The following is a 24,733-nucleotide window of genomic DNA, read 5'->3' as shown; positions in this document are numbered from 1 at the left end:
TATTTTAACTTCTATTTACACACAGCCATTATCCTTATCAGCTCTCACCTGAACTATTGCAACAGCTTCTTTTCTCACTTCCTATCTCAAGTTCCTCCTTGCTCTAAAATATCCTCCATACAGTGACCAAAGTGATTTCCCCAAAACATCAGTCTCATCATACCACCATGTAGCTCCCTATCATCTCCAAAATGGAATGTTCTCTTTGTAACTTAAAGCTCTTCATAATCTGGCCCTTTTCCACCTGAACTAGTCTTCTTATATTTTATATTCCTGTCATAAACTCAATGATATTATACTTGCTATACAATATTTACTCTTCTTTATTCCATATGGATTATTATCTTCTCTATATGTATTTTATATTTGCATGTTTCCTCCCCGTTTGAATATGAGCTCCTTGAGGGTAGAGGCTGTTTTTGCTTTTCTTTGTAATCTCAGCACTTAGCACAGTGCCATAGTAAAACATATAAATGTTTAATAATTTTTTGTTGATTACCTGACTGACCCGTCACCTAGATTATTGCAATAGGCTCCTTTCTGGCTTCCCCAAATCAAGATTTTCCCTGAAATCCAATCCGTCATCCTTTCAAATGCCAAAGTAATCTTGGTGAAGCCCAGGTTTATCCATGTTACTCTACTGTTCTACAAATCCAATAACATTCTCTTGCCTCCAGGATCAAATTTAAATTCTTTCATTTGACATTTAAAGCTCTTCATCCCCTGACCTTTTTCTATCTTTCTAGTATTCCTACATTTTGCTCCCTTCCTCCCACTCTGCATTCCAGCCACACTGACCTTAAATGCTCCAATTCTGGTTCCTGGGTCTCTGCACCAGATGTTCTCAAGTACCTTAGCTCCCCCCTCCCACCACCTCTTGGAATCCCAGGCTTCCTTCAAGATTCAGCTTAAAGACTATCATCTTCGTTGTCTTCTTTGCTGGTCTCCCCCTCCCCAACCCCAACTCCCTGCTTCTTCCCAAAACTTGTATTCATTTTACATATTCTAAGATAAATAAATGTCACCTTCATTAGAATGTTAGCTCCTTGGAGGGAAGAACTTTAGCTTTCATCTTTTTAGCACTAGTACTTAGCATCATATCTCACTCAGCTATAAGCATTTTAGAAATGCTTCCTGACTGATTAATAAAAATGTGTATTTCCAATTCAAATAACAGATATTTACCTGCTCTGTTAATGTCTTAGCCTTTTCTTCTGCTTCTTTTAGGCGCAGTTCCAATTCTTCCAGCTGTGTCAAAGCATGGACCATCTGTCCTGATTCCAGGGCTTCTGTCTTTAAAAGTATGATAATATATTAATTTTTATAACAAAAGAATCAGTTACAAATAAACCAAAGAACCTAGGGGGTATAAATTTGCTACAGCATATTACCAATGAAAGTTGTTTTTGAGGAGGTTCATAAAAGAAAGATGATATATAGTACAGGACAGAGAGTTAGACTAGTCATATAGTAAGAATTTTTTTTTAATGATAAATTGATATCCCAAGAGCTACATTGGTTCCCTCAAATTAAAAGAATCTGACAGGTTAAATAAAAGTGGGAATTTGTGGATCCCAGTAAGTAGATCCCAAAATAGTATAAACAATTCCCTTAATGAATCTTTTATTAGGCTAAAATCTAATCAAATTAGGTGAGGGCTAGAAAATGCACACAAGTCTTTTTTTCTTCTTTTTACCAATAGACTTTAAGAAAAGAGTAAAAACTTTAGGGAAAAGGATATATATCTGACTTGACAGTTTAGATCCTGAGGAGAACATAAGAGTTTCCTATTAAATCTAAATAATGAGATTCTGAGAGTTGGAATCTGCTTGCTAGGATGCAGTGGTACTGTGGAAAATGGCCTCTTTCTAGAATTCCAGGACACAGGTTCCCAAGTTACTTGAATACTTAATCACTTATGTAACTTTAAGGAAGTTATCTAATTTTTCTGGGCCTCAATTTCTCATCCAGAAAGAGGAGGAGGGGGAGACTAAACGATCTTTAAGGTCCCTTCTGGCTAAATGTCTATGATGCTACTCATGTTGGAATTTGGTTAAAAGTATTAACTTTACCTTTTATGGTAAAGTAAAAGCACATGAAAGAAAGAATTTATATGCTTTAAAAACAGATCAGTATCCCCTAGGACATCTCTGAAATCTCTGAAATCAGCAGATGGGTAGAATTTTCCATTCAAAACAATTTTAAAGTCATTTGATTTTGACCACAGGCTTTTTGGGGATCATTGGATATCCTGAAAGGTATACAAAATAAAATCAACAGAGCATGACCAGCTCAAAGTTGTGCTGGCATTGCTGTCTCTTGTGTCTGTGATTTTAGTTTTGTGACAACTATTCAGTTATTGCAGAGAAGTCTGCAAACTGAAGGGGAAAAAAATCTCTATACTAGCTAATATTTAATAATAAGTCTTCTTCTAATATCCCTGCCTATGGTAGGTTCTGTAGCTCCTATTTCTAATTCATCACAAATTAGAGCCTCTTTCCTACTGTTCTCTGAGCCTAAAGTCATATATACAAATATATTTGAATTTTCCAGATGTATTTACATGACTACATGCTAAAATATAAAGTGTGTATACACACAAAATTTATGTTAGTGTCTGTATCACAGCATGACATTGTAGAGAGGTAATCAATCAGGAGGTCCTGGATTCAAATCCTACCAACAACAAGTATTGGCTATGTGATCCTGGGCAAGTAATCTCTTTGTCCAGGAACCTTTGAAAAACTCTAAGTAGTAGAAAAGGTGTTAATCTGTACTGGTGGAGAAAATTCCTCATCAGGAGTCCCTATACTAACTTACAGGTTTGTCCTTCCCTGGACACAGGCACATTTGTGTTGCTCTTACCTCCTCAATTTTGACACAGACACAAACACACTAGTACATGTACACACATATATATTCATATATATATACATATAGAAACACAAATACACACATATTCATAAATATACACATATACTCACACATATATACATTTATATACACAGACACACATTCACACACATATCAGTGTTGGTAAGAGTTTTCCCTTCTCTCCCGACCGCCACTCCTGTGAATGGTACCACCGTTTCTCAGCTCTTCTTTCATAAATTTCCAAAAGCATAAATTTTCCTTTAGTCAGTGTTCTCTCTCTGCTCCTAGGAGTATAGGGTTAGGATTCTTTAAACTTTCTCTAGGAGAGAAAATAAGAAGGAATGTTTTGAGGCCCCTGACTCAGATGAGAATGACTTCCTCTTACTTTAGCAAAACTTCTTCCATTGGAAAACTACTGGCTCATTCTATGTCCCAGACAATCCAGAAATATTTATTCTTCTCTGCTTTTGGGGAGCTACAAAAATGAATGTTGATAAAATTTCTTTTGATCAGCTCAAGTCCCCAGCTATAGTCCCAACATTTAATTAGATAAAAGCCTATTTCTCTCTTTTCCTCTATGTATCTAGACACCATAATGCTACTCTCATATGCATTTAATTTCCCAAAGGATACACAAACACAGTGCATGTTATATTAGAGAAGTTAGTTTCTTTTTTAAATCCATGTTATTTATACAAAATGAGCAGTCTCCAAGAAATAAAAATTAGACATATAGATTTAGCACAAGAGCCATAGCAAGGTCAAGAGTGAGGAGGTAAAAGCAACACAAATTTTGTTCAGCAAACAAGAACATCACATCATGTTCCATGTGGCTTCTACACAGTTCATCAACAGAAAGTTATGGCAGCAATTTTAAGTGACTTACTGTTATGCTATTTTCCAGACCTTATTTTCTCACACACTCTCATACTTCCTAAAGCTATTCTTTGCCTCGTTTCTTCCTTACCTTGCTTTAATCATTAAATGGGCATTGCCTCAGTCAAACTGAGACCTGGGAGAAAGACTTTAGCTTAAAAAAGACCAGGTCTCCCACTGAATCCAGGGCCATCTCCAGTCATCCTGATCTCTATCTGGCCACTGGACCCAGACAGCTTTGTAGGTAAGACTGGTGACTTTGGTCATAGTCCTCCCTCATTAAATCCAATTCATTTACATATCATGGCATCATCTCCCTGATGTCATGATCCTTTTTTGAGAATAGAGGACATACAATAACATTTCTCTAATGAGATTTCAGCTCTCCCTTCTCTTTTAAGGTAAGGAGAAAGGAAGACTGTCTCCTGCATATAAATTCAGCCCTAATAATCCTTAAATGACAATACACTGAAGATTTCTGTTTAGTCCTTCAAGCATCCATTCCATGTGTATTCCAAATCCTTGTGGAAAGGAATGTAGCATTTATGTGCATTCACAAATATACATAAATCTTAATTTTACTTTGGTCATGTGTTTGTCATTACAAATGCAAAGTAGCAAGAGTGGGAGATTCCATGGAAATATGTTTAAAATATGTACACAAATGTATATATATGTATAACTTATATGAGATTGCTTGCTATCTTGGGGAGGGGAAAGTAAAGGAGGGAAGGAAGAAGAAAAAAATCAGAACTCAAAATCTTACAAAAATGAATTTTGAAAATTATCTTTACATGAAATTGAAAAAAATAAAATACAGTTGAAATTTTTTTTTAAAGTGGAACATTCCCCTGAAAACTAAAATAGAGCAAATAGAAATCAATGTCTCCATGAGATAGGAAGACTTTTTTTTTTTCTTGAGGCAATTGGGGTTTAAGTGAGTTGCCCAGGGTCACACAGCTAGGAAGTACTGTGTCTGAGGTCATATTTGAACTCAGGTCCTCCTGACTTCAGGGCTGATGCTCTATCCACTGTGCCACCTAACTGCCCTGATAGAAAGAAACATTAGAACAAAATCAAAATATTGAAAAATTAGAAGAAAATGTAAGATATCTGATATCAAAAACAACTGACTTAGAAAACAAATTAGAGAGATCACTTAAGAATTAATTGGATTCCCTGAAAACAATATTTAAGAAGGAAAATAAAAACATGGACCACTACATTTCAAAAAATTAAAAATGAAAATTTCTAAATCTATTAAAACTAGAGGGCAGAATGAAGATAGAAAATCCACTAACCTAAAACAATTTCCAAAGACAAAAGTCCAAGAAATGTCATAGGCACACCCAGAGTTTTCACATCAAAGAAAAATAATGTAAGAACCCATCAAGAAACAATTCAAGTACCAAGAAAATACAGTCAGAATCATCAAAGATCTTTCAGTTTTTGCTTAAAAACAAAGGAGATCTTGAAATGCAAGAAAAATGCAAGGAAAAAAAAGCTTACAATGAAGAATGAAGAAGCTTACCTTACAAAGCTTAGAATAATTCTACAGAGCAAAAAAAAAAAAAAAAAAAAAAAATTAGTTCTTTAATGGAATAGACTTTCAAACATTTCTGATGAGAAGACCAGGGCTAGTAAGAATTTTGAAATATAAACACAAGAATCAAGAGAAACCTCGAAAGATAAATTTATTTCAGCAGTTGGAAGGAGATCTATAGTAATGTAGCATTAACATTCTAATGGGGAGAAGAAACAAATATCCCTTCTTATATCTTATAAGATATCTTATATCTTAATAACTTCAAAGGATATTAAATAAATTAAATTGGAAAAACAGAACTCTGGGGAAAGAGATGGATTGTTTCTCTTTTGAAGACTGTAAGCAATGAAAAGAAGGGAGCATAAAAGGAGAAATATGCTAATTTATAAAGGAGGAATAAAGGAGTGAAATTTGCTATTTTTAATCATTGAGGTAGTGAGAAGACTTTTCAAAGCAAGGAAGAAGGAATAAGAAAGAGTAGGCAACAGATGAACATCACTCTTATCTGAACTAGGAAAAGAAGTTTGACCTAAGGTTTTATCTCACACCCTTAAAATTGGCAAAAATGACCAAAAATTGAGATAGGATATATTAGAGGAACTGTGGAAAGATAGCCACACTAATATATTATTGTAGAAAAATTGAAATTCTGCAAATAAAGTAATTTAAATGTCCATACCTTTGTACTATTACTGGCCATATACTCTAAGGAAGCCAGTCATAAAAAGAAAAAGAAGTTCCCCATATACTCCAAATTATTAACAGCAACACATAATAGCTAAGAATTAGAAAGAAAGTAGATGAACCATCAAATGAAGAATGCTTCAATAAATTTTGGTATATGAATGAAACAGAATGTTACTGTGCTATAAGAAATGATATGTGTGATGAATACAGAGAAACATGGAAAAAAACTGTAAGAATTGATAGAGTGAAGTAAGCAGAGCTAAGAAAACATACATAGTAATTACAATAATGCAGAGGAAAAAAACAACATACTGAAAAAATCAAATAGATATCAAATGAAGAGATATAAGATGACATCAATATCCCCAACCTACCTTTCATGAAGGTAGGAGATCCACAGATATTATACACTGCACATATTTTTAGACTTTTTTTCAACCTACTAATCAGTTGATTTGATCTTTTTTTTCCTCTCTAAAAAAATTCTATTTGTCAAATGGGATGACTCTTTGTAAGAAAATGGGGATGAGACACTTGGGATACTATGATGATAAAACAATTAAAAATTATCAATAAACACTTATAAGAAAAAAAGAAAAGGAGGGTTGAACATAGTCATTTTCTTCATCACTTAAACCTAGATAGTAAAAAAAAAAAAAAAAAAGGCAATAAATCAAGCCTTGATTTATAGTGTTAGCTAATTTCTGAGGTGTAAATGATCACAATGAAAACTTAACGTTTGAAGAAATTAGCTCCAGCCTACCTCTGCTTATTGTTCTTGTTTTTCACAGACAGATATTTGGGGCTTTAGCATAGTTGGCCCAGCAGGAGAAAGGAAGATCCTGCTTCTTTGCTTCTGGCAAATATTCTAATCACAATAATTCCATCTCTCTGTTCAAAGTATCATAGCATTTTATTGTGCTGTCCAAAGATCTTGAACTTGGTTAAAATTTAAAATATGACCTTTAGCAAAAAATAAAATAAAACAAAAATAAAAATGCCTTCACTGAGCACTAGTTATGATCACAGCAAGGCCACATTTTAATTTTTAATTTTTAAAAAATAAAACAATATATAAATGCATCCTGAACATTCCAATATAACCACGCATTAAAAAAAAAAATTAGACTGACAATTTGAAAATGAAAAGCCACTTGAAGTTTATAAAATGAGTGTTTCAGGATGGAAAAAAAATATATATATATATATATATGCAATGCTCTAGTCTAATTAGACAACTGTAAACTTCCCAATAGTCTTTTCCCCTCTTCCCTACAGAAACTGCAGATTTTCTACTTCCTTTCTTTAGTTCATTCAAGAAGCATTTAAGCACTATGTCAGGCATTATGGTATTATAATATCTTTCTAATAATTATCATATTATATATAAAAAATCGATGATCCTATCACAATCCATCTATAACTTAATACTTAAGTCTCAGTATTCTGAGACTCAGAAAGTTGCCTGGGATTACAGTTAATAAAAATCAGAAGGAAGATACATACAGGTCTTTCTGGCACTAAGCCAAACACTCCATTCACTACATCATGTTCCCTAGTTAAGATGTTCCTAATAATTATACTTTTAAATTTTGCTCTTATCAGAGTAAGAATTCAAATGGTAATTAAATGGGTTTATCAAGAAAAGCATTATCTATGTGACATCTGTGTTGCCGGCTAGTACTGCTACGGAAACAATTTAAGCAGATGAAATCCCAAAGTTCCTTAGTTCCTCTTAAGTATGTGGTGTTACTACCATTGCAATAAAAACTCAATTTTTAGAAGTCTTGCTAATCATACATAATATCTAATATGCCAAGAAACAATATACAATTAAGGTAGAGTCTTTAACTCTTTTTTTTAAATCATGGATCTTTTGATAGTTTGATGAAGCCAATGTAAATTTTCTTAGAATAATCCTACATTTAACTGAAGAAAATGCTAACTATCATTGATCCCTAAAATCTACCCCTAGATTCCTTGGAGTTCATAGATACTATGTTAAGAACCTTAAGTTCTGGCAAGATTCAATCTTTATTTTTCAATTTTATTTTCAGTATAAAATGTCTTTCCTACCTTCCTGTTTCCTACAGTGAAAAAGCAATAAAAATGAATTCTCACTAAAAAAAAAAAATCTATACTTTTATAAGCTCTTTTATTGATAGAACATCTAGTAATTTTCAGAAAGTTAATTTCTTGAGCAAGGCTTACCCTTTTCTTTCTAAATAATTAATTCTCTGTTCATTTCTTTCCTTTCTAAGCCCCATTTTATTTAACATCATTAAGTAATGGAATGGATAGAGTGCCACCTGGAGTCAGATATCTTCCTGAATTCAAATCTTTTCTCTGATATTTACAAGTGGGGTATCCCTGGGCCAGACTTTTAATTGCTGTCTGTCTCAGTTTCCTCATCTCTAAAATGAGTTAGAGAAGGAAGTTGCAAACCACTTCAGTATCTTTACCAAAAAAACAAAAACAAAACAAAACAAAAAACACAAAAGAGACCAGAAAAAATCAGACATGACTAGAAAATGACTAAACAACACAAAGCAGATTAGAGTCAGTCACAGTCTATCCATGACCAAGTATCTCCAAAACTTTTCCATTTCATGTCATCATGACCCTTCCAGAAGCCAACACCTCAGGTTCTCCACATGGGAAAATTCTTATTAGCTGGGCAAACTGAGGTTTTCTGCATATGTGCCAGACTTCCATTAAATTTATGTTTTGCTCTTACTATATTTTCAAATATCCTTTTATAAAAGCTAATTAATAGTAAATGGTTAAATGGAATTGGAATATCAGTCATTGGCATTTAGTATAGAAGGGAAAAGGAATAAGCATTTATTAAGAACCTATTATCTGCCAGTCATTATGCTGTGCTCAAAGCGACCTGAAGAGGTAGGAGCTATTATTATTTCCATTTCACAGTTAAGAAAACTGAGGCAGACAGAGATTAAGTGATTTTTCCAAGATTACAGAACTACTACATGTCTTAGGTTGAATTTGGAATCCGGTCTTCCTGCCTGCTGGCCCAGTGTTCTATCCACTATATCACGTAATTGCTTAACTGGGGTAGAGGAATATTACAGTAGAATGAAGACCTGTGACATTAGAGAAGATGCCTTGAAACTCTTCAGGTTATTCTTAAAACTATGAGGAGCATATATAGTTGAACTGATCAGAACCCCATTTTACATTATAAAATCACAAAAAGGACACAAGTCAAAATGTTTTAGAGTATTACATAGATATCACAGAATTAGAATAGAAACATAGATATCACAGAACGTCAAAACATTCTTGAGATTGTTTCACTATCATTTAACCAATTCTCTTTTAAAAACTATTTTAAAAATATTTAACCTATACCATATAGAGTTGGAACAGAAATCAGAGCAGTGAGTTTTTTCTCTAGTTAGGTACTCAGGGGATAGAGGATAGGACTCAGAAATATCTGAGTTCAAATTTGATCTCAGAAACTTATTAGTCATGTGACAATGAGCAAGTGTACCTCAGTTTCCTCAACTGAAAATGAGGATAATAAAAATACTTATCTCTTAGGATTTGTTGTAAGAATCAAATTAAGTAATATTTGTAAATCATCAAACTTGGCAAATAGTAGGTACCTAATATTCTTTGTCCATCTTCTTAATAAATAAAATCTCTTGACTCAGATGACTATTTTTTCTTTTTTAAAAAAATGCAATCATTTATTTCCCCTTTTATATAAAAGAAAATCATGTGGTTGCTGCTAATCCATGTGTATGTGTGTATTTAAAACTAGCTTTGAAATTTGAGATAAGATTGAGATATTTATAAAGTGACTACTTCAGCAAAGCTAAGGCATAAAGGTGGAAAAAGAGACAGTGGTTTCATTGAGACATCTCAAACACAATGGAAACACATTGAAATCCTATCCCTAAGCAAGTACAAGTTCCATAAACAGGAGAGCCTCTAAGCAGATAGAGATTAATAACACAGATATAAATAATGTGAGATTAGCACTTGAGGCAACAAAAGATCAAGCCAGGGAAAAAGAAATCTGTGTTACTGGCAGGACATCTCAGAAATATCCCTCAAGGGGAAATGCACTCTCCTAAAAGCTTCATGAGGAAACATTCTATTAATCTTTGTACATGGGAACCCACATTCTTTCTTTTAGTCCAATTTCAATTATTATACATGATGAGTAGGTCTAATACCATATTGTGGGCATCTCCCTCCCCCCCAAAAAATTGGTACACCTAAAACATCTTTAAAAAATCAATCAATACATGATACCTGTTTGGGTAAATTTTATTAATTCAGAGAAATTAACATAAAATTGTTAATTATCTGACTTTAAAAGGGCACATTGAAATTATAGAATATCATGTGATTCCTTTTTATTTGGACATGTGAATACAATCAGAGGAATAATTTATACAAGGACAGGAACACTGTAAAAAAAAACTTTCTTTTTTAACTTTTAAAAAATAATTTTTCTAATTATATATAAAATGTTTTAATCTTCATTTTTAAAAAATTTTAAGTTCCAGACAATTTTCAGAGGATGAAATTGAAACTATTACCACTCATATGAAAGAGTGTTCCAAATCATTATTGATCAGAGAAATGCAAATTAAGACAACTCTGAGATACCACTACACACCTGTCAGATTGGCTAAGATGACAGGAAAAAATAATGATGAATGTTGGAGGGGATGCGGGAAAACTGGGACACTAATGCATTGTTGGTGGAGTTGTGAACGAATCCAACCATTCTGGAGAGCAATCTGGAATTATGCCCAAAAAGTTACCAAATTGTGCATACCCTTTGACCCAGCAGTGTTTCTATTGGGCTTATATCCCAAAGAAATACTAAAGAAGGGAAAGGGACCTGTATGTGCCAAAATGTTTGTAGCAGCCCTATTTGTAGTGGCTAGAAACTGGAAAATGAATGGATGCCCATCAATTGGAGAATGGCTGGGTAAATTGTGGTATATGAATGTTATGGAATATTATTGTTCTGTAAGAAATGACCAGCAGGATGAATACAGAGAGACTGGCGAGACTTACATGAACTGATGCTGAGTGAAATGAGCAGAACCAGGAGATCATTATACACTTCGACAACGATATTGTATGAGGACATATTTTGATGGAAGTGGATTTCTTTGACAAAGAGATCTGAGTTTCAATTGATAAATGACGGACAGAAGCAGCTACACCCAAAGAAAGAATACTGGGAAATGAATGTGAACTATCTGCATTTTTGTTTTTCTTCCAGGGTCATTTATACCTTCTGAATCCAATTCTCCCTGTGCAACAAGAGAACTGTTCGGTTCTGCAAACATATATTGTATCTAGTATATACTGCAACATATCCAACATATATAGGACTGCTTGCCATCTAGGGGAGGGGGTGGAGAGAGGGAGGGGAAAAATCGGAACAGAAATGAGTGCAAGGGATAATGTTGTAAAAAAAATTACCCTGACATGGATTCTGTCAATATAAAGTAATTATTAAATAAAAATTTTAAAAAAATAAAAATAAAAAAATTAAAATTTTAAGTTCCAAATTCTCTTCCTTCCTCCTTTGCCTCTCATTGAAAAGGCAAGCAATTTGATACACATATGCAGCCTTGCAAAATGTATTTCCATTATTAGTCATGTTGTAAAAAAGAAAACATAGACCAAAAAAAAAAAAGCCCTAAGAAAAATAAAGTTTTTAAAAGTATGCTTCAAAAAAAAAATATGCTTCAATCTCTATTCAGCTTTCATTAGTTCTTTCTTTAGAGGTAGATAGAAGTTTGTATCATGAGTCCTTTGGTATTGTCTTAGATCATTGTATTGTTCAAAGTAACTAAGTCATTCAGAATTGATTGTTATACAGTACTGTTGTTACTGTATACAATGGCTCACTTCATTTTACATCAGTTCAGATCTTTCCAGATTTTTCTGAAACCATCCTGTTGGTCATTTCTTAAAGTATAATTAATTATATTCCACCACAATCATATACTACAACTTGCTTAAACATTTCCCAATTGATGGGCATTTCTTCAATTTCCAATTTTTTGCCACTACATAAAGAGTTGCTATAAATATTTTTATACTGATATATCCTATTTTAAAAAAAAAATCTTTTTGGGATAAAGATCTTGTTGCTTAGTCAAAGGATATGCACAGTTTTATAGTCTTTTGAGCAGAGCTCCAAATTACATTACAAAATGATTGGATTAGTTCACAATTCCACCAACAATGCATTAGTGTCCCAATAGAAAAACAATGAGATGAGAGATGTTAAAATTGGTATTAATAAGTGAACTTAAAGGACAGGTAGAAAGTAGACCAATTTTAGGAATTCAAGGTTAATAATAAAAAGGGAGTCAAAAGGTATATAAAAACTATATTAAAAAATATAGATATGTATATATTCCTCATTATAATACAACTTTTTTTCCTGACTAAAATTATTCAATTAATAAAACTAACTAGTATGGCCAAGAAATTCATTGGTAAAATTCTTAGCAAAAAACAGTACCTACTTTAGTAACTGCTAGTTGAATAGGTTTCTAAACAAGAGGAGTCATCAATTTATATTCTTCCTGCCTTGTGATCAGACTAACTTTATAGAAAACAAAGAAGAATCTTATTAAAGAGACAAATCAAGCAAACACAGGAATTTTAGGGTGTTTTTTTCTTTTTTTTTCCTTTTTTTAGAGTGAGAGGAAGGAAGGATATTACTCACTTTTGCATTGTACAGCAGAACAAAAAAGGCATTTTTCTCATTTAAAAGTAAAATTATACACATGTATAGCACTATTATTGAATTAGGAAAATTAGGAAAGTACAAATATATATTCCTGTCAAAATTCATTAGCTAGCACCTCTTAGTGTCTTCAAAAGAGGGATAAAGCATTGATGACTATTTCCTTAGCTGATTACCTTGAAATCAAAACAATATTACCAATCATTCTAATCAAGGCAAATATTTTAAACAAATGAAAATTTAACATGAAATAATGAAAAAATATATAATTTGTACTATCCACTTCTACCTTTAAAATAGTCTGGATGGTTTCAAAGAGGTTATCTTGAGAACAGATTTTATGAACCTGTTCCTGTAGAAAAAAAAGTGAACTAACTACAGAAAAATTCTTTACTTAATAATAAATTACACAAAAGCTTATGATTCATACATTGGGATTAGTCTTGCGTCATTAAGATAAGTAAGTAGAGAAGTTGTTTTGTTTTCTTAATCACTAGGAAAAGCCCAAAATAATCTAACTTAATATCCTAGATTTATTAGTCAAATCTACTCAAGATGAAATATAATAGAGATAAAATCCTATATTTGAATTCCAAAAATGATTGCATGGTTCTGAAGGGTGACTTTGGTATTTCAAAGTGAAATACGTTACTAGAAGGCTAATTAAATGTACTGTACTATTTTAACAAAGCAATGACCTCATGTCTCCCTATTGCTTTTAGAATTAAATACAAAACCCTTAATCTGAAATATAAAGCTACCAAGGAAGGATGAGAACAATTTGTTTCAACAGCCATGAAGATGACTGAAGCGCTTAGAGCTTGGTCAGATACTGAAGAAACCAAGGTCATATTCCACATCCAAGAACATCATCAGTCATTCTGACTTTGTGTCCTGCTAGTGGACTTGGATGAATAAAAAAGAGAATGAGGCTGTAGATTTTTTTGCATCTTTGCCTCACTTAAATCCAATTGTTGTGCAAGTCGAGAAAACACCCATAATGCCATTGGTCCTCTTTGAAAATGAAGGACAAGCAATAACAGGAGGACCTATTATGAAACATATTATCCACCTTCTGACAGAATGGTGATAGATCCAAGGTGCACAAAGAGCCTTAGATTTTTTGACACAATGTGTGAATTTATGTTGTTCAACTATGCATATTTGCTACAAGGTGTTTTTTTTTTTAATCTTCCCCTCAAGATTTATTTATTTATTTATTTATTTTGGGGGAAGGGGAAGGATTAGGAATGCCTAGTAAAAGTGATAATAACAAAGAGGGTCATTTTAAAAAATTAATGTACAGAAGAGAAATGAAGGAAGTTCAGAAAAAAGCATAAATAAAAGTTTTGAAAATAATGTATAGAAATTATTTGTTTTCTTTAAAAAAAAAATACTGCTTGAAATAGAAAGTCATAGTTTCATATGGCATTCTCTTTTTTTTAGTATTTAAATCTAAAATAAAAAAAATGTAAACAAAGTATATTCTTAGAAATGGGGAACTGTAAGTGTAGAATAAGGTATACAATGTCAGACTTAGTTGCTGAGTTAGGTGTTGTTCTTTGCTTAGCTATTTTTTAGTTCTCTATGACTTTCTTGATTCCATTTGAGGTTTTCTTGGCAAAGATACTAAAATGGTTTGCTCAGGCCTAGGTGTTGGAACATTTGCTTATATGGGAACTGATAATAGTGGTGGTGGTGGTGTTTTTTAATTACATTTCAGGAAAGGAATGACATTTCCAATGTGTTAACTTTAATTGTGAATTTGATTGTTGCACAGCAGGGACAAAACTACTTGATCTTAGTCCTAATTTTTAGATTTTATCAACAGACTATCCTCCACTGGGTACATAAAGCATAGAATAGACATATGTAAAACCCCATTTAAAGGAATGGAGGCTGCTTACATTCTCTCTCTCTCTCTCTCTCTCTCTCTCTCTCTCTCTCTCTCTCTCTCTCTCTCTTTCACACACACACACACACACACACACACACAAATACAGGAATGTACTGAAAAGAAAAAAAGTGGACCAGTTAAAGGAGAAAAATAAACATTCTTCCACAAGTACCCCTTATGTTACCCCTGACAAGTCATTTAGCCACAACCTCTCTGAATCTTTTTTTCTCCTTTTGGAAAATAAGAGAGTTGGACTAGATAATCTCTGGGGTCCCTTTAAATTCTTGATCTATGAATTCTAATATAAGGGAGGGATTCCAATTATTTAAAAGCAATTACTTTTGTTAAGATAAGAACATATTTTGACCTAATCAATAAATTTATTATTTTATTTGCATACGTCCTTAAATGAATCAAAGAATTATGAGAGAAACTTGGTCATAATCTAAGACTTCCTAAAAAAGGAAGGAGCTGTTTTGGAGCTAGGCAGAGAAGGTAAAGCATCCCAGCACACAGCTGAGGAACAAAAGTAAGACACAGCTTTGACAAAGAGAAAAGTCATCAGCTCTATAGCCATCTCAGAGCAAAAGACTCAGGATAAAAAGTTCAACTATTTTCCCAAAGGCCTCTCTCTTTCTCTCTCTCTCTCTCTCTCTCTCTCTCTCTCTCTCTCTCTCTCTCTCTCTCTCTCTCTTCTCTCTCTCTCTCTCTCTCTCTCTCTCTCTCTCTCTCTTTCACACACACACACACACACACACACACACACAAATACAGGAATGTACTGAAAAGAAAAAAAGTGGACCAGTTAAAGGAGAAAAATAAACATTCTTCCACAAGTACCCCTTATGTTACCCCTGACAAGTCATTTAGCCACAACCTCTCTGAATCTTTTTTTCTCCTTTTGGAAAATAAGAGAGTTGGACTAGATAATCTCTGGGGTCCCTTTAAATTCTTGATCTATGAATTCTAATATAAGGGAGGGATTCCAATTATTTAAAAGCAATTACTTTTGTTAAGATAAGAACATATTTTGACCTAATCAATAAATTTATTATTTTATTTGCATACGTCCTTAAATGAATCAAAGAATTATGAGAGAAACTTGGTCATAATCTAAGACTTCCTAAAAAAGGAAGGAGCTGTTTTGGAGCTAGGCAGAGAAGGTAAAGCATCCCAGCACACAGCTGAGGAACAAAAGTAAGACACAGCTTTGACAAAGAGAAAAGTCATCAGCTCTATAGCCATCTCAGAGCAAAAGACTCAGGATAAAAAGTTCAACTATTTTCCCAAATGCCTCTCTCTTTCTCTCTCTCTCTCTCTCTCTCTCTCTCTCCCTCTCTCTCTCTTTTTTTCCCTCTTTCTCTCTCTCTCTCTTTTCTTCTTTCTTCCCTTCCTTTCTTCTTTCTTTTCTTTCCTTTCTTCTTTCTTTCTATCTTTCTCTCTTTCTTTCTATCTATCCATTTATCTATATACACATAATTTTTTGTTTCATTACCCAAACATTTCTAGTAAACTGAATTGTGCCTCAACCATGAACAGTTAAGTAGAAATAGATGAAATGTAAAATCAGGCAGAAAACCCAATCTCTACCTAAATATCAATAATTTTCGATGTCCAATAATTTCAATGTCAAAAAATTTCCTCGGTTAGGGACTTAAAGTGAATATAAGTACATTGGAAATTTTTCATCTAAAACAAATTCTGTAAAATTGAAAAAAAGAGAGGATCATATGGCCCTTAGGCATAAAACAATCTAGTAATTTTAACTGGATGCTACACAAAAAGAAACTTCTAAGGTCCTTTTTAGCTCTTAATCTGTTCCTAGACTAGTATACTAATTTTTATGCTATTTCCTTTTAAATCTTCCATCCAGAAGGTAAAATGCAAATCCCATTCGTAAAATGCAAACTCTATTCAAGTTCTGATTTTGTTGTTTGTTGTTCATTGATGTCTGATTCTTTATGACCCCATTTGGAGTTTTCTTGGCAAATATACTAGAAGGATTTGCCATTTTCTTTTCCGGCTCATTTTACAGATAAGGAACTGAGATATACAGAATTAAGTGACTTGCCCAGGGTCACACAGCTATTAAGTATCTGTGGCCATATTTGAATTCAGGAAGCTATCTTCCTGACTTCATCTGGCACTCTTATCAGTTGTACCACCAAGCAGCCCTGACATTGATTTAGCATATTAGAAGGATATTTAATTGCAAAATAAGAATTTTTCTTAAAGTTGTTGGTTTTGGAATGTCTTTCTTGTGATCATGAAGTTCTTTCTTAAATTTTAAGTAAAGGAAGCCCCACTCATTTGAGTTTCTAGGTAGAAGAAATTTGGAAAGAAGATGTTAAGTTTCACTGAATAGGAAATTCCTGCTGAGTATCTAGTTTTCACAAAGAGAATGTTAACAGAGGAAATAACCAGAATATGTCATTCCATTGGTCATTCACATTGGGGAACTGAGCAATCAGAAAGACTGTACTTTAAAAGGTATTATATGGCAAGAAAAATAAGATTTTCTGGACTGGGAAAAATAGTTCATAGGGAGGATCTAGTTCTCATTTTTTTAAAGTTGCTTAACTTGAAAGAACTTTTTAAGAAGACAGTTAGTGAATAATTTGTTACCAGTCCTTCCTGTCAGAGGTTTATATTATTTGAGTAAACAAAATCTGGGCTTGGGATTCTTGGCTTATGTGCTTTTATTGTTTAGGATAGGTTGCTGCCAATAAGTCCTTCCTCTTAAGTTTTTTTGTATATTTTTATTGTAACCAAAAGGTCATATTTCATTACCTTAATAACATCATCTTCTACAGAAGAAAACATAAGTACTATTGGTCAGACAAAATAAATTAAAAGTTTTAGAATTAAGTGCATTCTCTGCAGAAACATACCAATTGGGAGCTAAGAAATATATGTAAAATTAATGAGCCTTTAAGTATATTCTATAGTTTGAAAGATTAATGGGTAGAAATGTTGTTTGCCAAATAAGTATCATTCAGAGCAAAACATGCACAGGTATTTTTCTTAGCCCAACTATAGTTACCTCTATTTGTAGAGATTAAACAAGAGATACTAAGTATAATGCCCACATTTTCAGAGGTGTAATAGAAACTACTCTGGAATGTGAGTCAGAACCTTTGTGTTTTGTCCAAGGTCTTTTGCTGACTAACTGAGGGAGATTGGGCAAGATATTTAAAATTTCCTTTAAAACTTAAAAACATAATTGAATATGAACCCAAGCAACTTTTCTAGCACAAAAATTGAAGAGTCACCAGAAACCAAATGAAAGGAAGAGAAAAAATACCAAAGAGAAGCTAGAAAATCACATTTAAACATAAGAAAATCATGAAAAAGTTTAACAAGGAGATCTTTACAAACTTTCATTTAAATTCAGGAAAAATTGGGGCTAAAGGCCTAGGCTATTATGTTCTATGGAAAAAAACTTTTTTTCCCATGTAATATTAATACTAGAAGACAAGAACCTGATAATAAGCAATTTTCACTCAAACCAAATTCCTCTCTGCAGTTCCCTATTTTTATCACTGGCACAATCCTTATTCACCCAGATTCAAACTTTCAGTCATTTTTCATTTCCCACTAGATTAGTAAGCACCACAACCAGTTGGTCCCCAAGTTCCATTCCTTCTGACTTCATAAGGTCTTCCCTATCTCTTTTCCATTTCTTCTGCCTCCAGAAACATATCTAAGAGTAGTAGACTATCACCTACTATCCATGTCTCCTCTCCAATATACCGTGCACACAGCTGATTACTTAATATTTGGCATTTTTTTGTTTGTGTAATATTTCCATTTTAAAACTTTACATGATTTCTTTTTGCTCATTGGATAAAAGCATATTGATACTATGGGAAAGCTTCTGGATTTTAGAGCTGTAAGGTTTAGTTTCAAATAAGAGCTTTGACACTAACTTTCTGAGCAGCTTTAGAGCACTAACTTATTTCTGAACATATTTTTTAATCCGCATATAATCTGAGTTGGTTTTCTTGAGATACAATACCGCTTGTAACTTATACTGTAAAGGATGTAACTTCTCATTGGTTTAAAGAAAAATGAGCTGTGAGAAAGTATCAGAGACTGTTTTCAACTTATTAACCTCACTTTTGAGGTAGGTTGAGAGAGGCAAGCAAGGCACAGAATTCAAAATGTAGACTGGAGCCCCCAATCTGAAAGCATGTAGAGGAAGCTCTTTTTTTGATTTCCAATACCGGCCGCCCAAGAGATTGTTAAGAGCACACCCTTCCAAAGTAACATTGTTCTCCCTCCTCATTTGAGCAAAGATCCTTTCTCTCATACTGATACTGTGTTCCCTTTGGTGTATAACTTGCCTGATTCATTTGCAGCTTTTTTTGATAAATTTGTCAGCTACTTAAATGGCCATTTGTGTAACCAGCATTTAGCTAGAAGGAGCTAAATGTAAGAAGGAATATCCTCCACTACAAAAGTGATCACAGATAGTGACTTTTCTTCTGAACCCTTTTGTTAGGATTCTTACAAGGTACTAAGTCAATGGAATTGATAGAGACAATAGTTATTTAATTTAGCATGGTTCAGTATGATTGATTTAATCCTACAAGGAGAAATTACGGGCCAGAACTTGAAACAAGGTGCTAAGTAAGTGGAATTGAAGAGACAGTGGTTAAATCTAGTTTAGCACTGATTTAATCCTACAACAAATAATGGTTTCCTAGGGATATAAGGACTGGTGTATTTCAGTGTCAGCATATAAGCAAGGACCTCTCAGGGCCAGACACACAAGACCATTAGAAGCTCTCAGATGAGGAGACAGATTCATTCCATCTTCCACCTTTGTGCTGGCTGGAAGCTGAAGCTGGCAGAGGCAAAGGACTAGCGGCAGGAGCTCTCGGAACTAAGGAGAGAGATAGGCCTCCAGAAAACTAGCCAAGCCCCAAGTGAAGGAGACAAGACTTTAAAGGAGACAGTAAAAGATTTGGACTTTAACTCCTGGCTGCATTTGGGGTGATTCAACTGAACTGAAACGAAGGCTGACCCCAGAAGCCCCCCAAGAAACCTGAACCAGAGAACATTATGTTTTAGAGAAGAATATTACATCCTTTGGAATCACATCCTGCACTAGAGTTATTTCAGGTGTTATAGACAGATAATAGTCTAGCAAATATTCTTCTTGGAGATAGAAGGGATCGCCCCAATTAAATGATGCTAGATCCTATTACCTTATTCCTTTTCTCTTCCTCACACTATTGCCAAGTCATGCAGCTGTGGTGATACCAATAAAAGTCTTCTCACCACAAAGGTAGACCAAGTCCCAATAGTGTTTATCCATGCTATCTAGGAGCCACATCTTCATATATATTAGACAACCCCACATGTACATAGATATGTAAGAGACTATCTATAAAAATAGTACTTCACATTCATCTTGCTGCCATGATCCCTGTAAAATGAAACCTACTTTCTGAGTCTCTCTTTGGACTGCTTTCCAGTTTTCTTTTCACTGGCCCCTTTATGTTTGTTTTAAGAATTAAATGGGCTATTACCAGATACTCATAGTTTTGAAAAAATAACAACCCCAGACATTAACTTCTGATAACTAGATAGATATTAATTTGGATTGGAGAGAATGGGTCTGTGTGCCCAAGAATGTGCAGTAATAAAATCTTCATGCTCCTATAATTGTGAAAATATTTTCTTTTTAAAAACATCTCCTATTTGTTTTCTCAAGGCAAAAATTATGGTATTGACGTAGTTTATCCATTTTGGAGAATGTGGAGCTTTGAATAATCATAGATTTGATGTAATTATTGATTCTGAAATGTCACAATTTGTTCTAACTAGCATATATTCTAGACTAGTCCTTTTTAAACTTCTCCCACTCATAACTTTTTTTCACCCAAGAAATTTTTGCATGACAAGGGGTATATAAGCATATAAAATAGGTTTACAAATCAAACATTTATTCACAATAAATCATAATTCATCAACTCACACATTCAGTTATGAGATCCAAAATAAAGAGCTAGAACTACAGTTTAAAAAGCTAGGTTCTAGATCCAATTGACTAAGTAGAATTTCACTTTCAACTTGAATCTAAATATTTTTGAAAACCAGCCTATTATTAAGATAATAATTTTAAATTTCAGCATATGCAAGTCAGGAAATATTTTACTGCCCAAGATGACTCAGGTCTTTAAAAGCTTTATTTGTTGTCAGACTTACCCCCATCCATAAAACTTTTAATTTTTAATTGAATCATGATGCAAGTACACAATCAGTAAATGTTAACTGTCTCACAATTGGCATTCAAAATGAGTAAAGTATTTTTTTAAATTATTAACCATTTTTTCTAAAGGGAGAGAGAAAAAGAAGAAGAAGGAAATTGGGAAAATTAATATAATAGAAAGTACTTCAGAAAGTTAATAATACTATTATTAAAATTCTTTATAACTTCAAAGAAATCCACAATTAAATTGAATATTTCATCTGGAGCATCTCTTCCTAGTATAAGGTTTATGACACCTCTATACAAAAAAAGTTAGAAAATACAAATTCTCTTGTTTAAGGTAAATGTTCCACAACAATTTCCACTGTCTGGATAATTAGAAGATATTCATTCTAGTAGGCATGGAAAAAGCAAGGAATCTGAAAAAGTCTCACTAAATTTTAGCTGCCTCTGATAAAATGGAGAGACTCAAGAGTCAAGAGACTTTTAGTCCTTAAAGGAACTTTACCTATAGGTGCTCTGCCCAAAGGAATGTAAATTTTGATCACTGAAATATAGCAATATATCTGGGGGTTTATTGGAGAGGACCATGCCTTAAACCCAAATCACTCTGACTCTCATTGATTGACCAGCAATAGGTCCCAGACTAAGGCCCACTTAATCATTTTGTGGTTCCTTCCAATTATATTATATTATTAGAAATGAAAGAAGTTTTAGAAGTCATTTAGCCCAATTTCCTTATTCTACAGATGAGAAAACTGAAGCCTAGAGAAGTAAAGTGACTTATAAAAGATTCACAAATGTTATGTTATTCACAATTATTAAGTAGCAAAGCAAAGATTCCAACCTGAGTTCAAATTAAATTCAAATCCAGAACTCTTGTCATTGTGGTACAGTATATCTTAAATTATCTGGTAGATGGAATGTTTTATTGATTTTTTAATTGGACAAACAAAAAAGATTTATTTAGCCACAATAGGGGAAGGATATTCAATGAGAATAGGCATTAAAAATCTTGATTTGATTCAGGTAAACAAAGCTCTTCTTGCTTGATATCCATCATGATCCACCTGACAGGCATCAGAGCTTCTGGAACTCCTTGTGGCTTTGTATACAGGGCATACAAAGGAAATTATATCAACAATCTAAGTTTTACTTGAGTGAGCCAACTAAATCTCCAGGAAGGTATCATCAATATCTTTTACGGAAAAACTTGGCCAAACTTTTTTTTATTATTAAAGCTTTTTATTTACAAAACATGCATGGGTAATTTTTCAACACTGACCCTTGCAAAATTTTCTGTTCCAAATTTTCCCCTCCTCCCCACTCCCTCCCCTAGATGGCAGGTAGTCTAATACATTAAATATGTTAAAATATATGTTAAATACTTATATGTTTGCATATTTATACAGTTATCTTGCTGTAAAAAAAAAATCAGATCAAGAAGGAAGAGAAAAAAAACTGCGAAAGAAAAAAAATGAAAGCAAACAACAACAGAGAGAGTGAGAATGCTATGGTGTGGTCCACACTCAGTTCCCACAGTCTCTCTGGGTATAGATGGCTCTCTTCATCACTGAACAACTGGAACTGGTTTGAATCATCTCATTATTGAGGAGAGCAACATCTATCAGAATTGATCACCATATAGTTTTGTTGTTGAAGTATATGATGATCTCCTGGCCCTGCTCATTTCACTCAGTATCAGTTCATGTAAGTCTCTCCAGACCTCTCTGAAATCATTCTGCTAGTTGTTTCTCACAGAACAATAATATTCCATAACATTCATATACCATAACTTTTTCATCCATTCTCCAACTGATGGGCATCCACTCATTTTCCAGTTTCTAGTCACTACAAAAAAGGGCTGCCACAAATATTTTTGCACATGTGAGTCCTTTTACCTCCTTTAAGATCTCTTCAGGATATAATTCCAGTAGTAACACTGCTAGGTCAAAGGGTATGCAGTTTGATAGCCCTTTGAGCATAGTTCCAAACTGTTCTTCAGAATGGCTGGCTCCATTCACAACTCCACCAACAATGCATCAGTGTCTCAGTTTTCTTACATCCCCTCCAACATTCATCATTTTCTTTTCTTGTCATCTTAGCCAATCTGAGAGATGTGTAGTAGTATCTCAGAGTTGTCTAAATTTGCACTTCTCTGATCAATACTGATTTGGAGCACTTTTTCATATGATAACAAATAGTTTTAATTTCTTCATCTGAAAATTGTCTGCCCATATCCTTTGACCATTTATTAATTGGAGAATGGCTTGAACTGTTATAAATTTTGAGTCAATTCTCTATATATTTTAGAAATGAGGACTTGGCCAAACTTAAATAGAGCCTTCTAAACATTTAAATTATCTTAGGGTTGTAATGTGTCAACTCTGATCTCTATTATTCAAGAAGACTGATACAAGTATCACTAAAGGAAAAAGAAGAAAAAAAAAACCTAAAATAGAAACATAGCAGAAACGAAATAAAGCAAAAAGTTGTAAGAGTTCCCTGAAGGAGTGACTGATTCTGAAAGAGTCCCAGGAAGGACTGATTCCTGCCTCTAAATGAACAGGTTCACAAAGTAAGTGATGTCAGGTTTTTGCTGTTCCTAGTGAGTTTCAATGTAAAAGGTGATCAAAAGTGGCAGCAGCTCCAGAATTATCAAGGCTACACCAGAGAAGCTATTTCTTGCATAGCCACTGATCTGTATTACAGGTCAGAGAGAAGTGATCTGTATCATCATCCGTATAGTCTTCCCTAACCCAAGACCTTCCCCTCCTGAGAGCCCCATAGGTTGGGGTGGGATGGGAGGGGGGGAAGACCAGGGAGAAGAGATACAATGTCATTACCTAATGAGAATCCTCTGAGGGATTTCTACCAGAAGCTGGTTAGATATTTTTATCTTCCCCTTGATGTCATAAAGCAAATTCCCTTCCAACAGTGCCACCCTGTGATCCCCCAATATTTCCTTGGAGAGGAGTTGCACAATGATGTCTGGCTGTTGTACCAATAGTAATGTGAAGTAATGTGAGCTTTTGAACTAACAAGTTTTACATTGAACTAAGCAATAGGATACAGCATGACTGGCCTGTTGCCACTGAACATCTGTTGCTCAGTGGGGACTCTTTGTGATACCATTTGGGGTTTTCTTGGCAAAGGTACTGGAGCAGTTTGCCATTTCTTCTTCAGCTCATTTTATAGGTGAGGAAATGGAAGCAAACAGGGTTAAATGACTGCCCAGCTGTCACACAGCTAAGCTAGTGTCAGGGGGCAGATTTGAACTCAGGAAAATAAATCTTGCTGACTCTATGGCCCAGTGCTCTGTGCACTCTGGCATCCCTTAGCTGCCCCTCACCTCCCAGGAACTGAGGATGTTTCACAATAAGTGGGTACCATTCCAGAGGCATCACTAAAAGCACCACTGGAAGCACCAAGGCCTATCCTAATTCATTTTCCTCAGTACTGTCCATCCCCCAATACAATAAACTCATGTCCCACTTGCACAAAACTATGTGACTGACCTCATCTAGTTCTAATACAGTCCAACACCCTAAAAGTTTAGGTTCAAGATTGGAAAAAATGAGATCATTATAGGTCATTCAACAGTTAGCTAGGTGGCACAATAGAGTGTGGCCCAGGGGTTATAGGATGTGTTCAGGGGAAGACTAGCATCTCTGGTGTGAAGACCACTGAGCCTTTTTCAGGGCTGCTTTCCACCTTTGGTGCCCTCCTAATATACCCAACTACCACCCGTGGCTACAGCACGGGTGCCCAGCAGCCACATCCTGGTAAAAACAATTTGGAAGATGAACTAAACCAAATTAAAGGGAACTGAAGTGTCTCAAACCCTTCAGTGAGTTGGGGAGGAAGCTCTATCCC

At 34.1% G+C, this 24,733-nt stretch overlaps 1 protein-coding gene across 2 annotated transcripts in view; it reads right to left on the bottom strand.

Moving 5' to 3' along the window:
- Positions 1–24,733, bottom strand: part of CCDC192 (coiled-coil domain containing 192) — a 321,145-nt gene that overhangs the window by 259,795 nt on the left and 36,617 nt on the right. For both annotated transcript variants that reach the window (XM_051998280.1, XM_051998288.1), the window contains one exon: positions 1,186–1,293. In XM_051998280.1, the coding sequence (XP_051854240.1) occupies positions 1,186–1,293 (108 nt within the window). The remainder of the gene's footprint in view (positions 1–1,185; positions 1,294–24,733) is intronic.

The sequence above is a fragment of the Antechinus flavipes genome, chromosome 1 (genome assembly GCF_016432865.1).
Source record: "Antechinus flavipes isolate AdamAnt ecotype Samford, QLD, Australia chromosome 1, AdamAnt_v2, whole genome shotgun sequence".
NCBI lineage: Eukaryota > Metazoa > Chordata > Mammalia > Dasyuromorphia > Dasyuridae > Antechinus > Antechinus flavipes.
This window is presented reverse-complemented; position numbering and strand designations above follow the sequence as displayed.